The sequence below is a fragment of the Lampetra fluviatilis genome, chromosome 23, assembly GCF_964198595.1.
Source record: "Lampetra fluviatilis chromosome 23, kcLamFluv1.1, whole genome shotgun sequence".
Taxonomy (NCBI): Eukaryota; Metazoa; Chordata; class Hyperoartia; order Petromyzontiformes; family Petromyzontidae; genus Lampetra; species Lampetra fluviatilis.
The window spans coordinates 7,785,397-7,813,130 of NC_136297.1; the positions used below are offsets into that span (position 1 = coordinate 7,785,397).

General features: G+C 49.1%; 1 protein-coding gene and 1 non-coding gene across 2 annotated transcripts; both read right to left on the reverse strand.

The window, feature by feature from the left end:
* Nucleotides 1-483: 483 nt before the first annotated feature.
* Nucleotides 484-21,375, reverse strand: LOC144940850 (transcription factor 23-like). Its single transcript, XM_078867341.1, has 3 exons — nt 20,905-21,375; nt 20,803-20,823; nt 484-621 (listed from the first exon to the last, which is right to left on the reverse strand). The coding sequence occupies exons 1-3, from the start codon at nt 21,373-21,375 to the stop codon at nt 484-486; spliced, it is 630 nt and encodes a 209-aa protein (XP_078723467.1).
* Nucleotides 21,376-26,343: 4,968 nt separating this feature from the next.
* On the reverse strand, nt 26,344-26,425 carry TRNAS-CGA (transfer RNA serine (anticodon CGA)). Its single transcript has one exon. It is a non-coding gene; the product is annotated as a tRNA-Ser (tRNA).
* Between the last annotated feature and the right edge of the window lie 1,309 nt (nt 26,426-27,734).

The window sequence follows — 27,734 nt, forward strand, 5'->3', positions numbered from 1 at the left end:
GCATCTGAAAGTGGCACGCGATGCAAGTGACCGTGTTCGTTCGATGGCTAGCAGCCAAAAGCGGCTTGCTGCGAGGATGGCCAGAGGTCGCGTGATGATGGTTTAGGGCTCCTTGACGAGATCAGCACGGTGCCGTTGTTCAAAAAGCTTTCGTGGAACAATGTCCTTCGTGCAGGAAGGAGAGAGGAAGCGTGCTCTGTGCGTCGATACGTCTGGAGAGAGTCCGGCCGTGAAGTAGCGTGCGTGGCTGGCTGTGGGCCCAGGTGCCAGCAATGAAAAGGGGGGTCCCAGTCTCTATCCAATTAACCCTGAACCCCTCTCTTCTTCGTATCCCAGCGCTCCGGCACACCCCCCACCCGCGCCCCTTCCCCCCGCGGTTCCCTGACGCAGTTGCACCGCCTGCACGCTCGATAGCCTCCACCTCCGCTGCGGGTCACCACGCCGCAGTCTCTCTCTCTCTCGCGTCTCGCGTCCCGGCGCCGGCTACGACGCGGGCGTGTGGCGACTGGGGCCGGGCCCGGCTTGGCGTCCTCCCGAGGTCGGCTCCCCGCCGGCGGGCGAACTGCTCAGCAAGAAGTTCCCGGTGGCTCCCATGTAGAGACGCGAGCGCAAAGGCCATTTCTGCAGCGACACAAACGACAAAGGTCCCTGCATGTAGCCTGAACCGACCTTGTTGGGGCAAGTGCTGTCAATGAGTAAGCAGCGGCAACAACAACAACACGACGTTTGTTTGTGCCAGGCTATGTGCACTTCACGCGCGCACACACAGGCTGGTGGGGGCAAGTGCTGTCAATGAGTAAGCAGCAACAACAACAACAACACGACGTTTGTTTGTGCCAGGCTATGTGCACTTTAAGCGCGCACACGCACACACAGGCTGGTGGGGCAAGTGCTGTTAGCGAGCACCTATGAAGGTCATAAAAAAGGTAAAGATCCCCCCACACACACCCTCCTCCTATAGGCATACAGAGTGTTGGTATGCTGATGTTTACGCAGCGCACCATGTACTGAACTCATTTAAGGCTGGGTCGACCCATGGGAGGCCCGGCACCGGCTCGAATAATCGTCACTGATGTTGGGCGTGAGTGGGAATTGGAGTTGCGCTGAACACTAATCTAACACGGGTGAACCGCTCGGCAAGGATACACATTCTCTCCGACGCAGCGATGCAGGCTGTTGGGGCAAGTGCTATTACAAATAACAGAATTGTAACAATCCCCTGTACAACATCAACAGACGGTCGGGGCGAATGCTGTCAGTCAGAACCACGCCCGACCCAATTTTTCTCCCCAGTGCTGAAGCTTCCACACCGCCCTCGGTATTCATTTGAGGCCGAGTAGACCTAGTGGAGGCCCAGGACATGTTCACATAATTCGCCATTGTGATTTTGGTCGTGAGCGAGAAACGAAATCGGGCGGCCGGGTGCATTGACCACTGCGCCAACAAAGACAAAGATCCCCCTTCTAGCCTTAACAGACTGTTGGGGCAAGTGCTGTTAGCGAGCACCTATGAAGGCCGGCATGGCACACGAGGGGGTGGGTGGCCAACACCAAGCCCGGCCGCCTTTGTCTCCGTAGCGGCAATGTTTACACATCGCACCAGGTACTCATTTGAGGCTGTGTCAACCTAGGGGAGGCCCAGGACTGGTTCAGTTAATCGTCACTGGTGTTTGCCGTGAGCAGGAATCGAACCCGGGTCGCCAGGTTCGTAGTGCAGCGCGCTAACCACTACACTACCGCTCCCCACTGCGCCAACGCCCCCCCCTCCACACACAGACACACAAACACACAAACGCACGCACGGACATGCACCCACTACGAAGACATTAGTAACTATCATTTGAATAGGCAAATTGAATTAATCTTCGAACGAGTGCGATTGGTAAACATGGAAAGGCTGACCGTGGCGTGTCGCAAGGGCCGACGTGTGGGCAAACCCTGCGTTCAGGCTGAGTCGACCTAGGGGAAGCCATATAAGGCAAGCTCAGTTATAACTCGCCCACTGGTGTTTAGCCGTGGCCAAGAGTCCAACGTCAAGTCGCCGGGTTCGTATCGCAGTGGGCTATCCATTGCACCGCCGCTCCCCACGCAGTCACTCTGTCTCATGAATGTGCCCTGCGTGATATCAATTCACAGTGTCTGCCGTTGGCTACCCCTAGACCCTCCTGCGACCAGTCGGCCCTCTCGTCTCTGCAAATCGCCCAGTCCAGTCCCCTTTCATTTTACGTGAAGGTGGCATGCAATGGCTATGGGGTGTAATCTAGATAAGGGGCCGTCCATAAAGGACGTCACGCGATTTTGGACGATTTTTGCCCCCCCCCCCCGTCGTCACACGGCGTCACAAAAAGTCAAACCCCCCTCAAATATGACGTCACAAAGCTCTGCCCCCCCACCCACAAAAAAATAAAACATGCTTCAAATCTTGATTTAAAGCTTTCGTGACTGCAGGGATTCATCTTCTTGGTTCTTTCGGTAAAGTCACGTAACTTTACCGAAAGAACCAAGAAGATGCTTCAAATCGAAAAATCGCTTAAAACTATTGTCATTGTAGTGCGTATTTAATGTGGCACTGCACTCTGATGTTGTAGGAGAAAACATTTATTAAAAAGTCTATTTAATTAAGTAGAGCGTGTTGCCTATATTTATTTAAAGTTGCGAATTTTGATGTGACGTCACATTTCTCAAACCCCCCCCCTTCGTCACACATCGTCACAAATGTCTGACCCCCCCCCCCCCCCAGGTGCGTGACGTCATTTATGAACGGCCCCTAAGGAGGATGCGATGGGTGGGACACCTGCATTGTGCAGAATGGAGGGTGGCGAGAGGTCAAGCGACATGGAGGTTGAGAACAGATGGTGGCAGGAAAGCGCTGTGGACGTAAGTGATGGGTGGGATACGTGTACGTGGTGGAGGTGAGGACACGCTACCGACAGCGGCGTTGAAGTGACCAGGCAGAAGATGAGTACCTGTAGCCAGGTGGTGGTCGTGGTGGTGTTCAGACTGTCGACTTAACAACGGCCACGAGAACTGGCCCGAAGGAAGGAAGCGATGGCGAGGTTTTGGCGGCATCAACGACACCGTGAACAATCCTCCATCGTCAATCAACGACGCTCTTCGCGGGCTTGAACGAGGAGGAGTGTTTTTTTCCGCCGTTTAGCCACCAGGGGGCTACAGCGAGATCGTGCGACACGAATTGCGTTGAACGCACTGCAAGCGTTACCATTCCCGTCTGCTCCGAGTTAACGTGAACAACGCGAGTGGAAGCGATTCCCGCTCGCGAAGGGCATTGGGGGCGGTGCCACGTTTCGCGGTTACCGCCCTGAAGCCAGTTGCGGAAATGCCACGTGCCTAACCAGGTGAGAACTCGAGATATTTATTGTGCAGGCGTTGGCACGAGTGACCTGGGGCATGATATTCGTCTGTGGGTAGGGGGAGGGGGTAGGGGTGGTGATGATTTCTGCTGTTCCTGGTCGTCCAACCGGACACGGGCAGACTCGGGTGAAAGGGACTCCACGAATACAATGACGGCACCACGTGGAGAATGGTGACTGCGTTGAAGGGCAGCGTTCTTAGCTAATTTGCAGAGGGGGGGGGGCGTGGGGGCACTTTCGCCGATAAGACATCATCAGTGTGAGGTCCGCCACACATTTTAAACCATTGGATTTGACAGCACGAGCGGGTGTTTTCACATTTGTGTATTGTCAGGGGCGCGCACTAAATTTGGCTAAATTCGGACTCTGACGCCGGCACGCAACGGACCTGCCCTCGTGAGCAAAGCAGACTGGCGCCTTGCAGTATTATCATAGTTATTACATACACATGTGTTTTTTTTATTTTACCGGGTAAGGCGCGCTGAGCTATATAGCTTTTTTCGGATGCGACCTGGCCACAAATAATAGCACAACGTGGGGGCTTAATGCGTGCAAATTTATAGCAGCCAAATACTCCAGAACGCACGTTTCTAAATGTGGCGGGGAAAAGCCCAGAGGACCGGGAGAAAAATCCAATTGACCAAGGGGAGACAGACATGCAAACTCGAAATATGCAGCAGGCGTCAGGGTCGGGATCGAACCCACGACCTCCTGTATACCTGGCGAGGTAGTTAACATCTCGCCACGGTGGCGAGATGTTATGATCAGGGCGGCTGCTGTATTCGAACCGTGCACCCTCTGCAACAAGCCGGGAACGCGCTACCGATGGGTCACAACGCAATCTTCTCCCGAAGTGGGGGTGCGTCTCATAGTCCGAACTTAGGCAGCCGTGTTTAGGGGCCGTCCATAAATGACGTCACGCGATTTCGGACGATTTTTGACCCCCCCCCCTCGTCACACGGCGTCACAAAAAGTCAGACCCCCCCTCAAATATGACGTCTCTGTCCCCCCCTCCCCCAAAACCATATTTCCATTTTGAAAATAAAACATGCTTCAAATCGCTTTAAACTATTGTCATTGTAGTGCGTATTTAATGTGGTGCTGCATTCTGATGTTGTAGGAGTGTTGTTATAACAATTCTATATTTATTTAAAGTAGCGCATTTTGATGTGACGTCACATTTCTCACCCCCCCCCCTCGTCACACATCGTCACAAATGTCTGACCCCCCCTCCAGGTGCGTGACGTCATTTATAGACGGCCCCTTATAGCGCAGTGCGCTAACTAATCACTGCGCCACCACTCCCAACAATACACGCAAAGATGCAAGGACAAAGACCCCCCCCCCCCAACTCTATAGCTGTTTAGGACGTGTAGGGGATCGTGCGCTTAGCGAGCACCTATTAATACGACTGTTCACGCGCACACGTGTACTTGTCGAGACGTGTACACACACGTCACGCAGACAACTCGGCACAGTCGTCAATAGTACTGCCATAAACGTCTCCTTATTAAATAAATGTGTCGTTAAAACCACCACCCGACACAGCCAACTAGTAAGGGTTGTCACGTAAACAGAACGTGGCCAATTCGTCACTAGTACAGCACACCGGCGTGTTAGAGAGCCAAGCCACAACATTTACAATCTGTTAAGTGACAACCCTTACTGGTTGGCTGTGTCGGGTGGTGGCGGTTTTAGCGACACATTTATATGTTTACGCGATCTAACCCCAAAAAAAACTCTGTTATGGGTGATATTGGTCACGAAAGCCTGCGTGTTAAAATTACGTCTCCTATTATATATCGTGCAATGGCCCTTCATAGCAGAAGGGTCATTCCTCGAAACGTCTTCTATTTGTTTTAATTTTGAAGACCACAATGTTATTGACAGAGTTGTTGAGTTAGTGTTAACTGTGCTTGTGCACCACTCTCAAACGCAGCATCATCAACGCATCATTTGTTTACTCACGCAGGGTTAATAATAGTTTACTTTTTAAAAAGCTATGCTGACTTTTTACCGTATTATCCAGATTATAAGACCCCCACCAACCCTGTCAGTTTGGTGGAGGGGGTACGCCCAGAGCCGCCCAGAGGAGGTGGGAGAGGGCAAGAGGAGAAACTCACCCCGGGCCTCTCACAGAAGAGGGCCCCCCCTACAAGGGTCATTTCGACGGTCGAATAGGGGGGCCCACGTGGGAGTCTGTCCTGGGCCTCCGGGTTCCTCTTGGGCGACCCTGGGTGCGTCTTATAATCCGGTCGGGGTGTCCGTGCTTGTGTGTTATGACCATATTACGGTTCGGATGAGCCAGCTATATCGTTGCCGGGCCGCTGAGTGGAGTGGAGGAATTACGTAATGGAAAGAAGGGCTGATGATTATGAGTGAGTAAACAGCTGTTTCCTATAAACGTGTTAAACTCTACAAACACGTTTCTCTGTTTGCCGTCTTCCGTTTTAGAAGTACAAGACACCGCACGACACAATCTGCGTCGTCGGTTCTCAACCCGTGGCCGCAGGCGGTGACATCGACAACGTGCAGGAGAAATGTACGCGGTGCTGGGTGGGGGCAGTGCCGGATTATTCGAGTAGCACAAGTAGCTACATATGCTACGGGCCCCGCACTTTCAAGGGCCCCGCGCTAAATGCTTTCAAGCTATCAATTCCTACGAGACTTTACCGAAAGAACCAAAGAGTATGGATTCCTGCAGTCACGAAAGCTTCAAATCAAGATTGAACTATCAATTCCGGTTCAGTGATTCTGCACTTGCTCTATTACTATAGTACTATACCGCCTTCAACTTTTACGAACGACCGGGTGTTTAAGGTTCGCGATTTGTCGTATTATCTGGCTATATAGCAAATGAAAAATACAATTATTCTACTATGCAAGTTAATAATTTGTGTTTTAATATTTACGCGTTTTTTAAATTTAGGGCCCCTTTATAACATATGCTACAGGCCCCGCACTAGCTTAATCCGGCACTGGGTGGGGGGACATTGGACAGGGAATAGAGACCCCCCCCCCGTCCGCCATTTTTTTCATTCCTTTTTACACCGGGGCGATGGCTAGCCTCGCTCTGCCACGTGCCGACTCTCTCGTTGTCTCTGAAGAATGGAGCTCGTCACTTCCTCGTCCCCAGAAACCTTCCCCCATTGGTTCATCTGCCGCCCCGCGAGATGGAATCGAACCGGCGACATTTGGATTGCAAGTCCAGTGTGTTAACATATTTTTTTATTTTTATATGCGTGGATCAAAATTGAAAAATGTTGGCGTATACCTGTGTTCTTCACTAGTTTCAAAGGCTGCTCACTTTCGCCTATTAAGGCATTAATCAGTGTGAGGGCCGTCAACACCGCCTACAGGAGGGTGTTTTGACGTTTGTGCATTGTAGGGGGCCCGCACTAAAGGCCACCAGGGGCATCCAAGTGGCGCGCGGGCCTTGCAATGAAAAACACCGCTGTGTGTACGGAATGATAAATGTATGCTCGCACTGCCCGCCCACGTGCGCGGGACACACGGCCGTGGTGGAGACCGCGTGGGAAGCAACCGTGACGTCAGCGCGAAGCACGAACGCTGTGGGATGCGAGGTGTCGTCACCGCGTATGCCTGCCAGCCAGACAGCAAAACTTGTTCTTCTTTACTTAAAGCTTTCGTGACTACAGGAATTCATATTCTTTGGGTCTTTCGGTAAAGTCACGTAGATAGGTTCAATGAAAGACCCAAATAATATTCTTCTTTATTATTTAGTATGACGTTCAAGAAGACTGTGGTTGTGCCAAGCGTGAGCTTCCTTGTCCCTCTCGACTTTGATTTGGAATGATAACCCAGTCGACTCGGTCAGCATCGTCTGTCTAAACGTTACCAACTTATCCACCCACGCACACAGTACCAAACGCAACGGGGGATCAATTGCAGCCGGCAGCACCCTCCTGAAAGGAAGACCCGAGACGCACGAGATTATTGTTTGTCTTATTTATATTCCACTGGTTTCGTGTCCACGCTCCAGTAGCGACCAGGAGTTTTGTGCGGGGCTTAATCTCTCACTTTTGATATGTTTCGGAACGCTGCTATAAGCGGCTGGTTTGCAGTCGGGATAATCGGCGTAAGGCACTACCACTAGAGTATCACGGAACGCCCATGCATAATATTAATATAATATTGTGCCCTATGTGTTTATAATAAGAAGTACCATGCATGAGGACAAAATAGGGCAATGAGAATGCGGCACGCCAGAGTCATTCTCGGAGTTATTGCGATCCCGGACTGTTATTATGTATTATATACGTGCATGTATAAGCACTGTCTATATGTGTACACGCGTGTGTGTGGTTTTGTGTCAGGGTCTGGTTTCAATTCGATGTACGAAACAGTGCCGCCCTGTACATCAAACGTTTATAGCTACCGTATTCTCTGGTGTATAAGACGCACTGCAAAGTAAGATGAACCCCAACACTTATGCCCGGTGTCAATACAGTTCTAAAAATTCATATTCTTGGGTTTTTTCGGTAAAGTCACGTAGGTAAAACATTAAAATTAATAAAAGTAAAATAAAAAAGAAAATTAAAATCACGACGTTTCGGAGGGCAGGCCCCTGGATAGGAATTTTTTTATTATTATGGTAAGGTTGGTTTTACAAATCTGGTCATACGCAAATATATGTATTCGTACCGGATTATGAAATGCATCCGCAACGTTTGCTTTAAATGACATTGAGGGTGGTGGGGGGGAGTGGAAAGTGCGTCTTATAATCCAGAGAATACGGTAGTGGTGGTGGTGTGATTGGTGGTGAAACGCGTGTGCATGTATCTGCTTACAAGCACCCGTGAACTGTTCACCAGCACGACGGCGCAGTGGTTAGCGGAACTGCGCTGTGAATCCTGCCACACATGGGTTCGATTCCAGACCACGGCTAACATTAGCGACGAGTGACAGCTGAACCGATTTTGTGTTGAGCAATTCCCCCCCCCCCCATTCACCAACCCGCACTGAACCAGTGTGGTGAAGTATGGTGAAACAACCTCCCGTGGGAGAACTTCATCCAGCAGTGAGATTAACAAAGGGGCTGTAAATTAGAATTTGTCATTTCACGTTTACACAAGGATACAAAACGTGGTATGTTGACGTTCAATTCAGTCATGGAAAGTCTTGAGCCACCGGGGATGCACGCCTTAATGGTTACCATTTGATTAACACATTGGCCACGTACGTACAGCAAGTCCTCGCTTAACGCGCGTTCACGCAAATGCTAACCGACGCGGAACGAGCGCCGTTATAACGCGGTTTCTGGGCGGCCGACGACGAACTACTTTCTTTCGACAAATATACGTGTACGAACTACTTTCTTGAGTTGCCCGACTGAGCCCGGTACGGCGATAGAGCACGCGGAATGATCGAGTAACTTCGGCGGCGTGCCCGCAGTGATTTGTTCTCGCCACCCGCGTGCGTAATATCGGTGTGAACGTGACCATCTTGTAGGCTGGTGGATGGAGGGTTCAGGACAATAATGTTGTACATAGAACCGCCACGTGAAGAAGAAGAAGTGTCATTGCACGCCGAAACGTCGCCGATCAACAACCCTCGCTATACAATGCACGCACACCGCGTGTTGTGATTGGCGTGGGTGGGTGTTGCATTGTTCTGTTGGCTGTGCTTGTGCACCACTGCCAACGCAGCAGTAGCAGCAGTCAAAGCGTGAGCACCCACATGATTATTTGTAATTTACAAGAAAATAATAATATACAAATAGTGATCATTGTATTGGCTAAAAAACATATTTTATATATTTTTTTTAAGTCGACAAATATACGTGTACGGTATCTGTTTAACGTGTTTAAATAAAAATAAGTTACAACATAACTAAAAAAACAATTCCAATATCGACCACAGTGTGTACAGAAAATACACAATCAATACAGGACGAATAAGTCGCGGTGGGCGTTATTGCCAATGCAGTGTTGAGCCGGCACGTTCATATTACTGTTCTATGTTTTTATTTATTGCAGGGATCTCACACGACTGGTAAAAAACAACTGTCCGTCGTGTGTTTGTATATCTGCTTTACAAGGCAATAATAGAACACTAAAAAAAGTATCTCGAAAGCGGCCGACTTAATTTAATTACAAATATAACGATCGGCTTCACACGACCTTCGGCGTGCAATGTTTTTGCGCAGGTTTCGCGACTCATCTGGGTCCATTCCAGAAGAATGTCCCTGACCATACTTCACCACGCTGGTCAGCGCCACGCGGCGGAGAGGCTAATGCCGGGCAGAACCGATATTCTGGTGTCCACTCGTCTACTGACGTTAGCCGTGGTCGAGAATCGAACTTCAAATTTTCCTTGGTTCGTATAGCGAAGTGCGCTAACAGATGTACCACTGCTCTGCCTCCCCTCCCACATATATATGCTATGCCCCAACAGCCTGCAGAGACTATTGCGGGTGCTATTTGTGAACCAATGCTGGTGAATTGCCCGATGCAAATAATAAATTATTACCCTTTCTGTAACACAGACGTGTGATTAGTGACGCTGCTGCGTTGGCAGTGGTGCACACGCGAAAATAACAAACATACAAAACAACACATTCGTCAATAACACTGTGGCCTCAAACGGAAACGAGATATAATATTCAACGTTTCGGGCAAAGGTCCTTCTTTTCATAGCACATACATAGGGAGAAGCCAGAGAGAGATTTAAATTTTTTTAAAGGTAGCCTCATCCGAATCAGAATATTAATTTATACTGGAGGAATCCGATGAGATATAAAAGCTATTTTTCAGAGATGTCTAGTATAGGGGCGGGTAAGAACGTCACAACAGCAAACAATACCAAAAGAAAACACGATCGTAGCGCAAAGTAGAGGAAAGGCAGCAAATCACCCAATACACGTGCAAATATGTAAGTGCTGTGAAAATGTTTGCTTCGTCTGAACCGCCACCTATTATGTATATAATGTTTTTGTCTTCTCTGTAACGTCTGTTGAGAAGCATGTTAAGAACTTGAGAGCTTAACTAAAAAGCTACAATACGTACGTGAACTCGACTTCCATCCAACTCTTTCGGAGGAACCCGTGAAGACAAAAGGCACCTTTAGCACGCGTGCCAAGCCCAGTATCAATATTGTGAGAGGGGATTTGCCTCAGGAGCCTTGATTAAGGGGTTGACGGCTCAATGTCGAACTGCTCGTTGTTTATATTCGGACATTAAAAAAAACACGTTGACGCTGTCTAATCTGAACAGTGACATTTCATTTAGGGCTACGCGCAGCCTTAATTAGACGGTGACAGTTACAGAAAGTGAATACCCTCCATAATAGAGGGTTTTTTTTCGGTTAGATCGCGTAAATATATAAATGTGTCGTTAAAACCCGCCACCACCCGACACAGCCAACTAGTAAGGGTTGTCACGTAAACAGAACATGGCCAATTCGTCACTAGCACAGCACACCGGTGTGTTGGAGAGCCAAGCCACAACATTTACAATCTGAGTACTGTGTCGGGTGGTGGCGGGTTTTAACGACACATTTATATATTTACGCGATCTAACCCAAAAACCTCTATTATGGATGATATTGGTCGCGAAAGCCTCCGTGTTAAAGTGAATAACCTATTCTCCGGATTATAAGACGCAGCATCCTCCACCCACCGCGCCATCTGTCCCACACCCCTCTTTATATTTTAAAAGTAAAGTTGTAGGTGCGCCTTATAATCCGGCGTTCGCGTATTTTACACGGTGTGACGCTAGAGCCGATATAAAGCGAGCGAAGACCGCTACCAATTTAAGTAACTAATGCATGTAGAGGCAAAAACAAGACAAAGATCCCCCGTATAGCTTTTACAGACTGTTGGGGCAAGTGCTGTTAGTGAGCACCTATGGAGGCCGGCACAGCACGTGACGGAGTGAGGTGGCCAGCACCACGCCCGGCCGCCTTTGTCTCCCGAGTGGCGATGTTTCCAAACACCGCACCAGGTACTCATTTGAGGCTGAGTCGACCTAGGGGAGGCCCAAGACCGGTTCAGACAATCGTCACTCGTGTTGGCCATGAGCGGATAGCCGGATTCGAAGAGCAGCGCGCTTACCGCTACACTAACCATATGCACAACCAACAATATCAAACGATTCACTGAACATCAGGAAATTGATACTCTTAAGTTTTTTCGGTAAAGTCACGTAGGTAAAAAATAAAGGATAAAATAATAATAAATACAATTAAATCACGACGTTTCGGAGGCAACACAAGCTTCCTTCATCAGGTGTAAAAAGGCACAGCAAAATAGCTTTTATAAAGGCACAGCAAAATAACTGTTATATGAATCCTTGCAGTCACGAAAGCTTCAAATCTAGAAAAAACTCATACTCGTGTGCTTTATAAATGCCAATATTCTATTATACGCCATATACACAATTGTGCATGCTGCTGTATACAGTATATAGACACTGTATACACATCCCATGAGTCAATCCACTGCTGGATGACGGCCCGACGGCGAGCGCTTCGTGGGAAGAATAATTTCACCATATTTCACCACGATGGTCAGTGAGGCCTGCCTGCAAAGCGGGGAGCATAGACGTCCCGTAGAGCAATGGACGTCGCTCAGTGTATTCGTGAATATAATGAAAGCTACACTGTGTGGCACAGGGGTGGGCCACGTGCGGCTCCAGAGACGTTGTTTTATTAAGGGACCGCCGTCTCGTATTCACCACAGTGCATTGCGCCTCTTGAAATGTTGAGTTTCGTTTTGGCGAATTCGAAAACAATTGCTCCAATTGCTTTAATTTTGGTTCTTGACCCCTTGGTGTAGTGGTATTAAATCTAAATGACGAGAAATACACGACACATTTAAACGTGAATCCTTGCTCAATTAAACACACAGCTTTATAACGAGTCCTTCACATAATCCGACAATTTAAGAAGAAAATAAATATAATTTATAAATTATATTCGTCATTCAAATGTTCTTTTGTATTCGAAACGCTTTTTTCAAACAAGACGTTGGATTTTCACCACCCTCTACTATACAGGTACAGTATATGAATTTGAGCTGCCGTATTAACATATGTATATAAGGATAATATCATTGCAGCGTCACAGACGTGCATAAAATAATTCATGTTATATGAAGCTACCGTATTCCCTGGCTTTTAAAATTTACGACGCTTTTGCCCCTGCGCCCCCCGTTGCCTCCGCCGCCTCTGTATTTAAACACAAATCTCGGGTGCGTATTCTTCTTATAATCCGGTAGCAATGTAGTGATGTGTGACCAAGGTACATTTCTCTATTGACACCCGGCTAATTACGTTTTGGGGGTACGTCTTGCTTTTCCGCAGCGGTCTTACAATCGGGAGAATACGGTAGTTCGTAGCCTCAACCTTTGTGTACAAAAACTTGACGCTGTAGAACGGCAATGGATGCATCAATCAGAGATCCTCGCCACTGCTCGGAGCGAGGGTGTTTTGAGCGACGCCTTTCGATTGAACCTGGACACAATTCCGTCCCGTCATTCGTATCGCAGTCATCAATAACGTCGTGAAGCAACGTTACGGCAAAAAAAAATACGGTCGTTCAAATGGTCAGATTTGTATAACATTTATCACGCACGTTGCGTTAGGTACGACCGCTCCGTCACACGTGGGAGAGCAAGTGGGTGATCGTCGGTGGCAGAGAGTGGTCACCGCACTTGCGGCATGAACCCTCAAGGTGGACCGCGCTGTGATTCGCGCACCGTGCCACACACCCCACACACCACACTCATGCGGCCCGAGTTAGATTCTCGGCCATCAAGGATGAGTCGTCGTGGACAAAGCTGTTGACGCGATCGCCCATCGGCAACGATCCACGACCCCCCCCCCCTCCGCCAGGTCAAGGCCCACTGAGCTATAAAGTTATTTGTCAGAAGCGACCTAGCCACAAACGATAGCTCAAACAGTTAGTCTAGGGGCAATGTTAGTCTATGGGCAATGTTAGTCTATGGGCAATGTTAGTCTATGGGTAATGTTAGTCTATGGCCAATGTTAGTCGATGGCCAATGTTAGTCTATGGGCAATGTTAGTCTATGGGCAATGTTAGTCTATGGGCAATGTTAGTCTATGGGCAATGTTAGTCTATGGGTAATGTTAGTCTATGGCCAATGTTAGTCTATGGCCAATGTTAGTCTATGTGCAATGTTAGTCTATTGGCAATGTTAGTCTATGGGCAATGTTAGTCTATGGGTAATGTTAGTCTATGGCCAATGTTAGTCTATGGCCAATGTTAGTCTATGGGCAATGTTAGTCTATGGGCAATGTTAGTCTATGGGCAATGTTAGTCTATGGGTAATGTTAGTCTATGGCCAATGTTAGTCTATGGCCAATGTTAGTCTATGGGCAATGTTAGTCTATGAGCAATGTTAGTCTATGGGCAATGTTAGTCTATGGGCAATGTTAGTCTATGGGCAATGTTAGTCTATGGGCAATGCTAGTCTATATCTCTCTCTATGGCCATGGCCTTCCTTCCACTGAGCTCTCTCCGTAATGTTTACTCAACAACTCCGCATCTCCTCCCAGTTGCATACAGTTCCTCAAATTGCTCTCACGGTGGAACTTAAATAGCCATCTTCCCCAGATCAGTGTTGTTATACCTACAATTTCGCCAGCCAAAACATTGATATCCAGTCCCTTGTTTTCTCATGACATACCCAAGAAATCTAACTTTGTATTTCTCTTCTTATGCATTAACAATTTCTTGTTGTACCTATAATATAAGTTTTTTGGGGTTTGATCGCGCAAAATGTTTAACACCCTCGATCTTTAAAAAAAAACCACATTTATGTTGTATACATTTGTAGATTTTTTTGTTTCATTACTCGAGAGTAAATACACCACGCGCTACTCCGTCGTTTCAAAAGCACCGTGGAGGACACTTTTGCGCAAGTAAAGCTTCACTCAGATATTTCTACAGCTTCGAACAAATCACTAGCGGAGAACCCGCACGTGTTTAATATTACTACGATACAGACCACAGTCTGGCCAGGTGGCTCGCAATCGGGACGGTTGAAAAAGTAAAATTCCTGGCCGGGTGTTGACTCAGCCCATCATCCCTCTGGGGTCGATAAAATAAAAATAAAAATACCGCGAATGTGAAATTTCCGCCACGAGGCTCAGAGCTGTGAACGGCAGATGAGCACAGCCGACATGACTCATCTCGGCCAAGAAATCACTTTTGACTTGAAGCTGCAGTCACTCTATCAGTAAGTACTACGAATAATATAACACACGCACAGTATAAATGATGTGATACTACAAACAGGTATGTATATATACACACACAGAATAAGTACTTGCATACGCATGTGTGCGTACGTCTACTCTACGAAGTGCACACGTACACTACATTCAGTACTAAGGTGGACGCATGCGCGTATCGGCTGGTAAAGTATGTCCATAACAAGCGTGGGGAAGTATGGTCAAATATCCCTGACAGTCCCGCACCGGAGCGGTGAGGTCCTCATCCAGCAGTGGATTGACTCTAAGTGTACATTTGTGTACTGTATTTAAATGTTCTCTTTTTTTTTTCATCATCCTCATGGACCGAATATTTGTACGAGTATTGCATTACCGTATTCTTCGGAATCAAACCCGCTCTGGAAAGAAAGTCGCACCCCCAAGTTATACAAATGCAAAGATCACCCGTATAGCCTTTACAGACTGTTGGGGCAAGTGCTGTTACGGAGCACTTATGAAAGCGTAACGATCTACACACATCCGGTAACAAAGACAAAGATCCCCCGTATCGCCCGTAACATGCTGTTAGGTCAAGTGCTGTTAGTGAGCACCTATGAAGTCCAACACCACGCTCGGTCGCCTTTGTCTCCCTCGTGGCGATGTTAGTGGCCGTGAGCGGGAATCTAACCCGGGTCGCCAGGTTCGTAGCGCAGTGCGGTAACCGCTGCAATACCGCTCCCCACATCTGGTAACACATATACACAAAAAAAGATCCCCCGTATAGCCTTAACAGACTGTAGGGGGAAGTGCTGCTAGCGAGCACCTATAAAGGCCGGCACGGCACACGAGGGGGTGGGTGGCCAACACCAGGCCCGACCGCCTTTGTTTCCCCAGTGGCGATGTTCACATATCGCAACAGGTCCTCATTTGAGGCTGAGTCGACGTAGGGGAGGCCCAGGAGCCGGTTAAGATAATCGCCACTGGTGTTTGCTGTGAGCGGGACTCGAACCCGGGTTGCCAGGTTCATAGCGCAGCGCGCTAACCGCTACACCACCGCTCCCCACAAACACATATACATACACACACACATACACACATATACACACACACATACACACACATATACATACACACATATATATATACACACATGTACACACATACACGCACCTACCGGATTATATAAGATGAACTCCCACTCCCCCTGACCCATCCCTCCCAAAAAAAAAATTTGCATTTAAATCCAGGGGTGGAGAAAAGTGCGTCTTATAATCCGGATGATGCGGCACATCGCAGGACCGTGAGAGATGGTGACGGTGGCCTTTGTGGTGGTGAGGGGCGTTAATCCAGCAGTGGATTGCTCATGGCAGATGATCTCGATGATGATGATGATATATACGTGATATATATATATATGTTTGTGAGCTTCTACTGCCGAAGGCTTTGTGACCGGAACGTCACGTCCGTCAATTTTATTTGAGGGAAATGTTCTAATGTATATACGATGTGTAACGGCTATGTGTTTAACACTGCGCTGGTAATTCTTCTGTAGGGATGATGCGTTTGTCGAGTTGAATTTTCAGATCACGGCTAACATCAGGAGCCGGGAGTGATATCCGAGCTGGTCCTGCCCCCTATAACCCTCCCCTCCCATCACCCCCCGCACTGACTGACCAGCGTGGTGAAGTATGGTCACCCCCCCCTCTCCCCCACCCCTTACACGAGCGACACGGCTTGCGGGTGGGGGCCTTCATCCGACAGTCAATAATTGTTTTTATTTAATAATTGTTTTATAATAATTCTTATTTACCGTATTATGATTATTTTGCCTTTTAAAAGTGTTTTAACGTACATATCCATTATATATACAGTGCTGTACAGTGTTCACAATACATGTGAGTTATGTATATGATAATACATGTTAACTTGCATATAAATAACACACATATAAAATTATCCAAATGTACTATTTAAATCACTATAATAATGATAATAATAATAAATGAGTGTTTAGGTACCATTATTTTTTAAACCATTAATTGAACTTTAACGAGGATTCAATTATACATATTTCGATGTCGTATTTCTTGGATCACAAGACGCACATTCCCCCCCCCCCCCTATTTAAAAGCAACGCGGTTCATGGCTGCGTCTTATTATCCGGTGCGTGCGGACTCGCGCGCGTGTGTGTGCGCGTGTGTGTGTGCGTGCGTGAGTGTGTGCGTGAGTGTGTGCGTGTGTGTGTGCGTGAATGTGTGCGTGAGTGTGTGTGCGTGTGTGTGTGGGTGTGTGTGTGTGCGTGCGTGAGTGTGTGCGTGTGTGTGCGTGTGTGTGCGTGAGTGTATGCGTGTGTGTGCGTGTGTGTGCTTGCGTGTGTGTGTGTGTGCGTGTGTGTGGGTGCGTGTGTGTGTGCGTGTGTGTGTGCGTGCGTGTGCGTGCGCGTGTGTGCGTGCGTGTGCGCGTGTGCTTGCGTGTGTGTGTGCGTGTGTACGTGCGTGTGTGTGCGTGCGTGTGTGACCATATTTGTTTAATTTTATTGACTACGGGGGCACACTTCTTTTTTGATCGGGGGGGGGGGAGCGGGGAGCGGGGGGCGGTGCGTCTTACTTTCCGGACATTCTTATTTATTGTTGTATATCCTTTATTGGAACCTAGATATGAAACCAACTCCTTCGACGCACGTGAAATAACATTTGCCTCTCACGCCAGTGCGACCTGGGAGCGTTAGATTTACCTAGGCCCCATATTGCCTGTTTGGTACATTGCCCGATATACACTGAATCATACTCACGTTTTGATTTACACAATAACTGATTGATTCATAATTATCATACATGCATCGGCAACGCAATGATAGATAGCCCTGTAAAAGAATACCAATCATTGCAGTCCACGACACCCGTGAAACCAAGACGCCGGCAATCTGAACAATTGGATGCAATGGAGAAGCGTATCCAATGCGAAGTTGTCATGCAAACGGAAATATCACGGACAGAGCGAAGTGGAAGGGAGCAAGGCCACACGATCGCGGACGTCTTTGACAAAAGACACAGCTCACATAGAGAAATAGTCCAAATAACGCGCAATCAATATCGTCCAAACTACAATATAACATTTATTTCTCGCGTGTTACCGTATTCTCCCGATTATATTATTTTTAAAACGTTCCTTAAAGTAAGATGCGCGCATCCAAACTTGTCTCCGGTGTCGATACATGTATACAAATCTGATTTAAAGCACACACGTGCACGCAATTTAACACGCACGCACTCGCGCGCGCACCTACTGGATTATAAGACGCACCCCCAACTTTTACATTTAAAATACATGGTGGGGGTGGGGGGAGTAGGGAATTGCGATAAGTGTTTTGATAAGTTGGCTGGAACGCTGACAACTCAACACGTGCCAATCTATTAACGGCTCGTGCAAATAAATCAACATCGCGATGGACACATTTGATTCTTGCGGAACAAAAATATAATTATGGTCTGATTTTTTTTTTTACGAAATGCGACAATTGCTATTTGGTTCATCCGGTCATGGATTTATTACATATATATGTTGATATTTAAAATATCACCACCCGGATAATATCTTGAGAAGGAACACAACTGCCATATACCGTACTTACGTTCTGACCTGCCCCGACTGGACATATGTGAACAAGAGCTTGATAGCTCATCGGATTACTCCAGGAAAAATAAACATTCTGATTCTGACATTGCGAACATACCTCCGAAATGACACGCACACACACACATATATATATACACGTACACACGAAAATAAATATGTACAGAGTTTACGTTTGAACAGCGTAGAGATTACGTTCGAACATTGTGTCCATGCACGTGTATTTTAGAGACAGGATCAGGAACAGAGAGTCGCGTTGTGACAGCAACAGGCGCCTAGCCACACAGAATAGACGCGTGAATGATTTGGTGATGTTAATGGTGCTGCTGCGTTAGCAGCGGTGCGCAAGCACAAATAACAGCAACAACAACAGCAACAACACAAACTATACACGTTCCGTGTCAATAACACTGCGTTTGGCCTGAAAGAGGGAATATATAGAAGTGACGTTTCGGCCAACAGGCCCTTCGTCATAGAACGTAGGAATGTGTTATTGGCTGACGCGTCTTTTGTTGTTTTTCATCAACCTCGCAGCAGCAGCGGCGGCGGCGACGGCGACTTTTGGCGAGCGATCGAACAAAGACGGCCACTGCATCGCGCGCTTTCAGATGTGCTGCTACGGCCGTCTGGAACGCTCTTCCGTACGATATTAGGAGGCCACCGGAAGCTATGCACTTTTAAATTATCTCGGTTGAAAACTCGTCTCTTTGGAACTGCTTGTTGTGTTTAGTTTGTTGTCCTTCCTCCGCACCTCCGATTCGCACGGTTGGCTATGTACGGTGCGAAAGAAGTTCAGCACACATACGATAGATTCCAACCGCACCTCCGCCTCGCAGGGTTGGCGACGTATACACATGCAATATACACACACACACGCATCGTACACATCGAGCCGGTGTGGATAGAACGTGCTCTGCAGCTGTCAGCGTTATAAAAGTTGTGCGAGCGGGAGTTTTGATGAACGTTTTTCTGTTGTGTTTAAACGGCATTAAACATGATAAGCAAACACCAAACGCAATTATCAAACTAATTATCTGGTGGTGGTGGTGTTGGTGATGCGTTGGCAGTGCTGAACAAGCACTGTTCACAACAACAACAACGACGCAACACATTCGTCAAGAACACCGTGGCGTTAAATATAAAATAGATATACAGTATATAGGTTTTGCGACGTTTTGGGCAATGCTCCTTCTTCATAGCACATACACTTACTTAATTGTCCATTAGTTTGTCTTCTGAACAATGTATGTGCGTCGAACTTGTTTTGCACCGTACGAAGCCAACCGCGCTAATCGGAGGTGCGGGACAAGGACAACAATCTAAACACAAAAAGCCGTTCTAGAGAAATGAGTTTTCAATCTAAATCGACGATAAATAGTTAGGAGACATCAGTACTCCATCGAGCGGGCTTATAAACACCCGCAACTGAGGCTGAAGAACACTGAACCTCATTATAAGCAAATATAAATAAATAAAGTAAATACATAGGAGCTGTATAGTAGCACTCCGTTATCTGTCTCCACATATCAATAAAATATATTTTAGTCTCTCAAACCTATTTCGGATTTCCAACGCAAAGTTATCAAGCAGCCTTTGTTTGTAAATGTTGTGGAATTACTCTCCAACACACCGATGGGCTGAAGTAGCAACTAAGTGGCGTGTTGTTTACGTCACAAATCCCTTACTAATTGGCTGCGTCGGGTGGTGGAGGGTTACGACACATTTATACTTACGCGATCTTACCCAAAAAAAAACTTTACGATGAAGCCTTCGTTTTAGCAACAGCAAATCTGGAGCGGATTCATTCCATCTTCCGTGTCTCATCAGAGGAGCCGAGGCTAGTTTAAAACAAACGCTGATGGACTGCCAGATGTCATTGGCATGAACGCTACATATAAAATACGGGACCCCCGTTCCACGTAAAAAATAAGAAGATGCAATAACACAATGTGTCGGTGAACTAACACATTTACGGGGCGTGAAATATCGAACCAAAGACACTCGTTAATGGCATCAGCCAAACATTCTAACGCAGGACCCTGCTGAAAATGAGCGTTGAGACTCAGCGAGGCTTTCTTTTTGTAAATAAAGAGCATCGCCGTGCTTATGTAAATACGCGCAGTACAGATCGATTTAAGGAATCTCCTACTCTTTATACCACAGACAAAGACCCCCCGTATAGCCTTGACAGACTGTTGGGGCAAGTGCTGTTAGCGAGCACCTATAAAGACCGGCACGGTCCACAAGGAGGTGGGTGGCCTGGACTACGCCCGGCTACATTTGTCTCCCTATTGGCGATGTTTACACACCGCACAAAGTACTCATTTGAGGCTGAGTCAACGTAGGGGAGGTCCAGGACCGGTTCAGATAATCGTTACTTGGTGTTGGTCGTGAGCGTAAATTGAATTCGGGTCACCGGCTTCGTAGCACAGCACCATCAACATAATCAACCCAACTTAACCATCACCACCAGTAGTACATAATAATAATCATCATCATCATGAGCATCACAATCTCCACAAGCATAACCATCACCTTCACAGTACACAGCAGACATCTCGGCGTGACCCTTCACGACCCCAGAGCACCCCCCTCCCCCGTCACCTTCACGGGATGCAGATACCCCTCGGTCTTGAGACTCTGTGCGCGGCTCCCCGTCTGCGCGCTCCCGGCCCTCGCCGCCGCCGCCGCGGCTCCCGGCGGCACGGCACCCGCGGGGGCCGTCCCCGCGCCCTGCCCTGCCTGGCCGTGTCCTTGCCCCTGCCCTTGGCACTGCGAGCTCGGTCCCTGCGGCTGGTCCAGAGCCCTGGTGAGGTGCGCGATGTAGGTGGTGGCCAGCAGCAGCACGTCCAGCTTGGAGAGCTTCGTGTCGGGCGGCACCGCGGGCAGGGCTCGCTGTAGGGCGAGGAACGCGTGGCGCAGCGTGCGCACGCGGCTGCGTTCCCGGGCCGCGTTCGCCACGGCGGGGCGGCCCGCCCGGCCCGCGCGACCCCCACGCGCCGAGCCGGGCCCCGCGACATCCAGATGTCCTCCTCCTCCTCCACCCAGACCGGAGCCACCAACATTGCCACCTCCATCTCCGTTGCTACCGCCACTGCCTTGCTGGGTGTCATCATTGTCGGAGTCAGGTGAGCTCATGGTGGCGTGGGCGATGCAGACGGGAGCGGTGTGGTTCATGAGCCACCCGTGGTGGCTGCTGTTGCTGTTGTTGCTGCTGCTGTTGCTGCTGCTGTTGTTGCTGCTGCTGCTGTTGCTGCTGTTGCTGCGGCTGCTGTTGTAGTGCGTCTCGAGGCGCCCGCGAGTGAAGAAAAAGAAAAAGAGGGGAGCCAGACCCGGTGCACGCTGAGTTAAATAATGAATTAAAGGCGGCTGCGGCGGTGCTGGTGATGCTGGTGGTGGCGGTGGCGTCGCACACCATGGCAAGAGAGAGAGAGAGAGTTCACTCTGCATTCCAGTCGAGACGCGGCCGCCGGCTCATAGGATGCGCGCGTGGACGAGGGGTGGGGAGTGCAGGGAGCGGAGGGAGGGAGGGACATGTGTAGGAATATGGATGGATGGAGGGAGGCATAGGAAGAGGGGGAGGAGGGTTGGAGGGAGGGAGCGAGCCACCCGGTAATGGGGAGGAATGATCGACGATCGAGGACCGGTGGGAGCGGAGGGTGGGATGGATACAACGAGAAGGGTTGGGAGGACAGGACAGGGGGGGGATTATTTCACCGTCGACTCGAGGCTTCTTTTCCCGGGCTCCCTTCTGACACCGGCGGCCACGCTGAGAGCAGCCTCACTCACTCGGCGTTCACTCACCGCGCTCTCTCCGGGGGGGGGGGGTCCGAGCATCGCACGCGCGCCTCTCCCGTCCGCCGCGAACCACCCCCCACCACCCACTTCGACCCCGAGGTGCAGTGGCTCAGCACTCGCATCACAGCCGGAGCGTCGACGCAGCGCGCACGGGAGTCGCAGTGTAGGCGCGCGTAGAGGCAGGAGGGCCCCGTTCCCTTCTCCACGCCTATGGAGGTGTTCGCGGACGTCGGTTTGTGCTGCGGCGGAGTTGTTGTCCGCCACGATGTCCGACGTTTCGCTAGACTGTACGTGCTGGGAATGTATCCTGAATCGACCAGCAACACCACCACCACCAACAACAGCAGCAGTAGTAGTAGTACCCTGCAGGCAGTGCAACATAATGAATAAGCTCCCTGCACGTGGAGCGAAACGTCGGACATCGTGCCGGACAACAAGAGGTACGACCCGAGCACACGTAGGGAGAGTCTGCTGCTGCGTTCTCGCGGGGCGCGCTCTCTCTCTCTCTCGAGTGTCAACTTCCCCTGCGAGGCCTTCCCGGTGACGTGGCCCTGCTCGGTATGGAACCCTGGTGCCAGCGATGGGTTACATAGTGAGGGGGGGGGGCTCAGTCGTGAACCAATTTCCAAGTCCCCCCTCCTTGCCTGTCTGGCCCCCTCCGGCCGGCGGTTCCTCGGGTGGTGCAATTCAACCGCCTGCACACTCGATAGCAGCGGCTACGCCACTGGCCCTCCCGCGACGCTGCGCGACCTAGACACGCTTCGGCTCGGCGTGAACGCGTGTTACGTGACCTTTGTATTGCGCGTGTGTATGTGTAGACATGTGCGTCGCGTGGATATTTTTGTCGGGGTTTAGTGGTAATTCATCGAAGGTGGAGGGGTTACCAGCCCCTCGCACCAAGCCCAGAGCCCCCATTTGGCCACCGTGGTGGCTACAAACGCTGTGAAGGGAAGGCCAATCGCAATTGGCCCTCCCCCCCCCCCCCATGGCACTGCTCACCACAGCGTTACAGTCCGGTACCAACGAGGAGGTAGGGGGTTGTTTTGCCGGACACGTGCACGTAGCCTGGCACAAGCGCCGTGGTGACGTCACCGCCACTTACGTTGTTGTATCGCGTGGGGAGTGGCGGGCGTGGTGGTTAGCGCACTGGGCGACGAGTCACGCTTCACGACCAATAACAAGTGGCCAAGACTGTATTTGAACCGGCTCTGGGTGGACTCCCCTAGGTTGACTCAGCCTTAAGTGCGGTGTTTAAACATTAGCACCGTGGAAAACAAAGGTGGCCGCGCTTCGTGTTGGTCACCGACCCTCTTGTTGCGCCGTGCCGCCCTCCATAGGCGCTCGCTAACAGCACTTGCCCCAACGGCCTTTTAAAGGCTATACGGGGGATCTTTGGCTTTGGCGTGGGCTGTGCACTGCCAAACGCGTTACGCTAAGACGAATCTGCACCCACGGCGTGGGGAGGGGGGAGGCCATCATCCAACAGTAGAATCGTACGCGTAGGTGCATCATACGAACAATGCATTGAAAGTTACCAGCATCAGACAGCATCACGCAAAATGTGTATCCGTCATTGCGCTGTTACCGTATTCTCTGGCTTGATAAGGCACAATTACACCCATCCCATATATTAAAACGAGCAAAATCTGGGGCGTTTGTGTGAGACGAGCTGTGTACAAGTTTATTGACACCGTGCAACAACGTTTTCTGGGGTGCGTCTTTACTTTCTTTGTCCGGTGCGTCTTATAATCCAGAGAATACGATTGCTTAACTCAAGATCCGACGCGGTGGCTGGAACCCCACCCTCACCCTTCGCGTATAACGGAACCGCGGTGGCGAGACGGTGCCAAAGACGCCACCCAAAAACATGGGAGTTCGAACATTTCATGCATAACGCGTGGATTCTGTAACTATGCGGTGGTGGATATGCACGTGCCCTGTTATCCAGCGGTGGCGAGATGTTAGCTACCTCGCCTGGTACACATGAGGTCGTGGGTTCGATCCCGACTCCTGGCACCCGTATATATTGGAGTTTGCATGTCTCTATCCCCGTGGTCGCGTGGACTTTTCTCTGGGTTTTCCTGTTCTACCATCCACGTGCATCTATTTGGCTACTGCTTTCAATTTCCACGTGATAAGCCATTTGATTTGAGCTATCATTTGTGGCCAGGTCGCTTCTGAAAACGAGCAATACAGCTCAGTGGGCCTTACCTGGTAAAATAAAAAATAGTTTAGATTCGTTTACTGTGGTGGATCACCGCACGAATGTTGTGAAACTCCATTCCCACGGGCCTTCGGAGGAGGTTCCATATCCCTGGCTGGCCAGCAGAAGTTGGTACAGCAAATTAACTAATCGACGGCTGTTTCCATCATAGAGAGTTGGCCTCTCGCGCAAGGCGTGGGGGTTTTCTCCGGGGTGCGTCGGCTTCCTCCCACTTGTATAATAAACATTCACCGTCATTAATTGACTGAAAACATCTTTAAATTAGAAAAAAAACCGTAACGTAGTGTAGCAGCAGGACCTTTCTGAAAGCGAATGATACGACCCAGTGTGGCTCACCTGGATAAATAAGCAAAGTATTATATTATAACGCGGTCGAACACGTGTGTCTCTTAAGGAAAACCTTTCTCGCAGAGTCTCCAGACCTTTGTAATTAGAGGGGGCAAACAAATACGAGCACATTTTTCAAATTATTCTTTTTAGCTCTGGATTATGTCGCTTTAATTTTTTGGGGCAACCCATTTTTTTAAATAAATGCACGCGCTCGTTTTTGCAACAATAGAGTAATTCCGCAACATCAACACAGCTTCGTTATGAAACTTCTTTCATATCGGGTCATATTTATAAAGTTATCGTGACCCATCCCCCCCCCACCACCACCCCGTTAACGACGGACGAACAGAGCCGATGCATGAAGGCGCTTGCAACTTTACTTGGAAAGCGTTGAAATAAAATAATAACATTACCCATGATTTGCCAAAAAAAACTTCACTTAGTCTCAAGACTCTTTTTTTTCGGGAGGCTTCTGGTTCTACATAAGAAAATGTTTTCTTGCGTTAGGTCGCTTAAAAAAGATATCAAATGTGTTGTTAACCCGCCACCACCCGACACAGCCAACGAGTAAGGTTTGTCACGTAAACAAAATGTGCCAATCAGTTACTACTTCAGCACACCGCTTGTGTTGGAGAGTAAACCCACAACATTTACAATTTGAGTACGACGTTTCGCCGGTGACTACAACAACAACAACCAGTCTCATCAGGCGATTTGCCAGAATTGAGAAGCAGTCTTCGAAGACCAGAGTTAATCTGATGCCTGCTTCTTCTTACATTCGGGGAGGACGCCCGGAAAATCCGGAGAAGACCCAGCATGCGCGCGCCGAGGGGATAACGCTCAAAGCTCATGCACAGATGAATGGAGATCCCACTTGCTGTACAGGTCAGTCCCCTCGCCACGGTCTAGATGCCTTACAAATGATGTCTGCGTGATCCTGCAACCCTTGCCCCCAATGTGCACCTCCGCGATTGGCACGGTTGACTACGTACGGTGCGAAAGAAGTTCAACATACATATGATGGATCACGCAACACGTAGACAATAAAAATATTCAAAATAAAATAAAATAAATGAAAACAACGAATTTTATTTAATTGTATTTTTTACCTACGTGACTTTACCGAAAAAATCCTTGCAGTCACGAAAGCTTCAAATCTATAAACAATAAAAAGAGCACAATTATATCAAATAATTTTAAAAAAGCGAATGCAGTTGGCTATGACACGTGGCTAGCCTGGGGTATTGGCAGATGGACGAGACTGGCGACTGAGTGGTAGCACAAAGGAGTTTTAAACGTTTTTGTTTAACGCGTTTGCTGTTGTTGTACATCATCCTCGCAGCAGCAGCGGCTTCTGGCTCGACATCGAACGAACACAGTCGCTGCATCACGCGCTTTCAGATGCGCTTCTACTGCCGTCTGGAACGCTCTTCCTTCCGATATCAGGAAGCCACTGGAGCTATTCGCTTTTACGTCAATCTAGATAGTAAAGTATGTATACAGAACTGCTTTTTTGTGTTTATTTAGTTGTTCTTGGCCCGCACTTCCGATTACAATGGTTATCTACGTACGGTGCGAAAGCAGTTCAACATACATCTATGCAGGATGAGCCTGATTTGCAAGAGCGACCTGGGGTCGCCAAACAGGCAAAGAGAAACATATTTTTTAAAAAGTTAAAGTGCAATCAATGACGTAAATATAAATCAGCGTCGAGGTTTTGAACCCGGCTGGCCGGCTTCAGGAGCGTGCGATCCACGACAGCACGGGGACATTACAAAATAATAATAAGCAAACGTCATGGACAGGATTTGAACCTGTGCGGGGAGACCCCATTGGATTTCGAGTCCAACGCCTTAACCACTCGGCCACCATGACTGACATGCCCAAGCTAACGATGTTTTCGTTTTACCCAGGTAAGGCCCATTGAGCTCGATAGCTCTTTCTTGTTCAGAAGCGACCTGGCCACGAATGATAGCTCAACGAAGTGACTGATCACGTGGAAATTTATAGCAGCAGCTGAATACTCCAAACGCACGTTGATTGTAATTGTCGAGGGAAAAACCCCAGAGGACCCGGAGAAAAATCGACGCGACCACGGGGAGAGAGACATCCAAACTCCACATCGACAGGCATCGTCAGGGTCGGGATGGAAGGCACGACCTCCTGTATACCAGGCGAGGTAGTTAACATCTCGTCCAAGAGGACGACTACAGTGGAGATGGAGTGATGAGCACGGGTTGGTGTGCAGGACTGAGTAAGATGGACTTTGGCAGTACGCGGCACTGGACCGTGAGTAATAGCGACGGCGTGGGGAGGCCTTCATGCAGCAGTGGATAGACAATGGCAGCTGTTGCTGCTGCTACCACTGCTGCTGCTGATGCGTTACACCGTATGTTGCACTTCTACGTAGCCAACGTGCTAATCGGAAGTGCGGGGGGAGGAAAGGCTGTTCTAAAGAAACGAGTTCTAAATCTAGACGATTTAAAAGTGCATCGCTTTCAGTGCCATCCTAATATTGGTAGGAAGAACGTTCTAGACGGCCGCATAAGCGCGTCTGAAAGCGCCGCGCGATGCGGTGACCGCCGCCTTTGTTCGATGGCCGAGCCAAAAGCCGCCGCTGCTGCTGACGATGACCGGAGTGTCGCGTGACGATGGTTGCATTGCCCCTTGACGAGATCAGCGAGGTGTTGTGGTCAATTCGTGGCAAGCACTTTGCGCGTAACTGTTCGAGTTCAACGCGTCGCGTTCTCGCATCAATGCAAATCTCGAATCAATTTAAACATTTGACAATCGACGACAAGTTCCCGGACGAATATGCAGTCGGTAGCGTTACCGCAGTTTTCAGGATTTAAATCGGCTACCGGGAAGGAAGACGCACCCCGAGTGTTGAGATAATTACAAGGCCAAAACCGCGTCTTATAATCCGTAGAATAATACAATACGGGTGTAGTACCAACGTGTCGACCGAGTTAGTTCCCCGATCCTTGATGAGTTGCCGCACGACTCAGGCAAACCGCGACGGCGCCGGCCGCCTTTCGGGAGGTGCCGATGTTCGCCTACCAGCACCTGGTGTTCATTTAAGGCCGAGTAGACCTGCGGGAGGCCCGGCGGCGGTTCAAAATACTCGCCACTGCTATTGATGGTCGTGAGCTCGGGGTAATCGAACTGGGGGTCGCCCGGTTCG

Excerpts from the sequence above, each read along its gene's own strand:
- LOC144940850 (XM_078867341.1), bottom strand. The coding sequence starts at position 21,375 with ATGAACCACACCGCTCCCGTCTGCATCGCCCACGCCACCATGAGCTCA. Across the intron at positions 20,824-20,904 it reads GGACGGCCCCCGCGGGTGCC|GGGTATCTGCATCCCGTGAA; the intron begins GTGCCGCCGGGA and ends CTCAAGACCGAG. Across the intron at positions 622-20,802 it reads GGTATCTGCATCCCGTGAAG|AAATGGCCTTTGCGCTCGCG; the intron begins GTGACGGGGGAG and ends GTGTCGCTGCAG.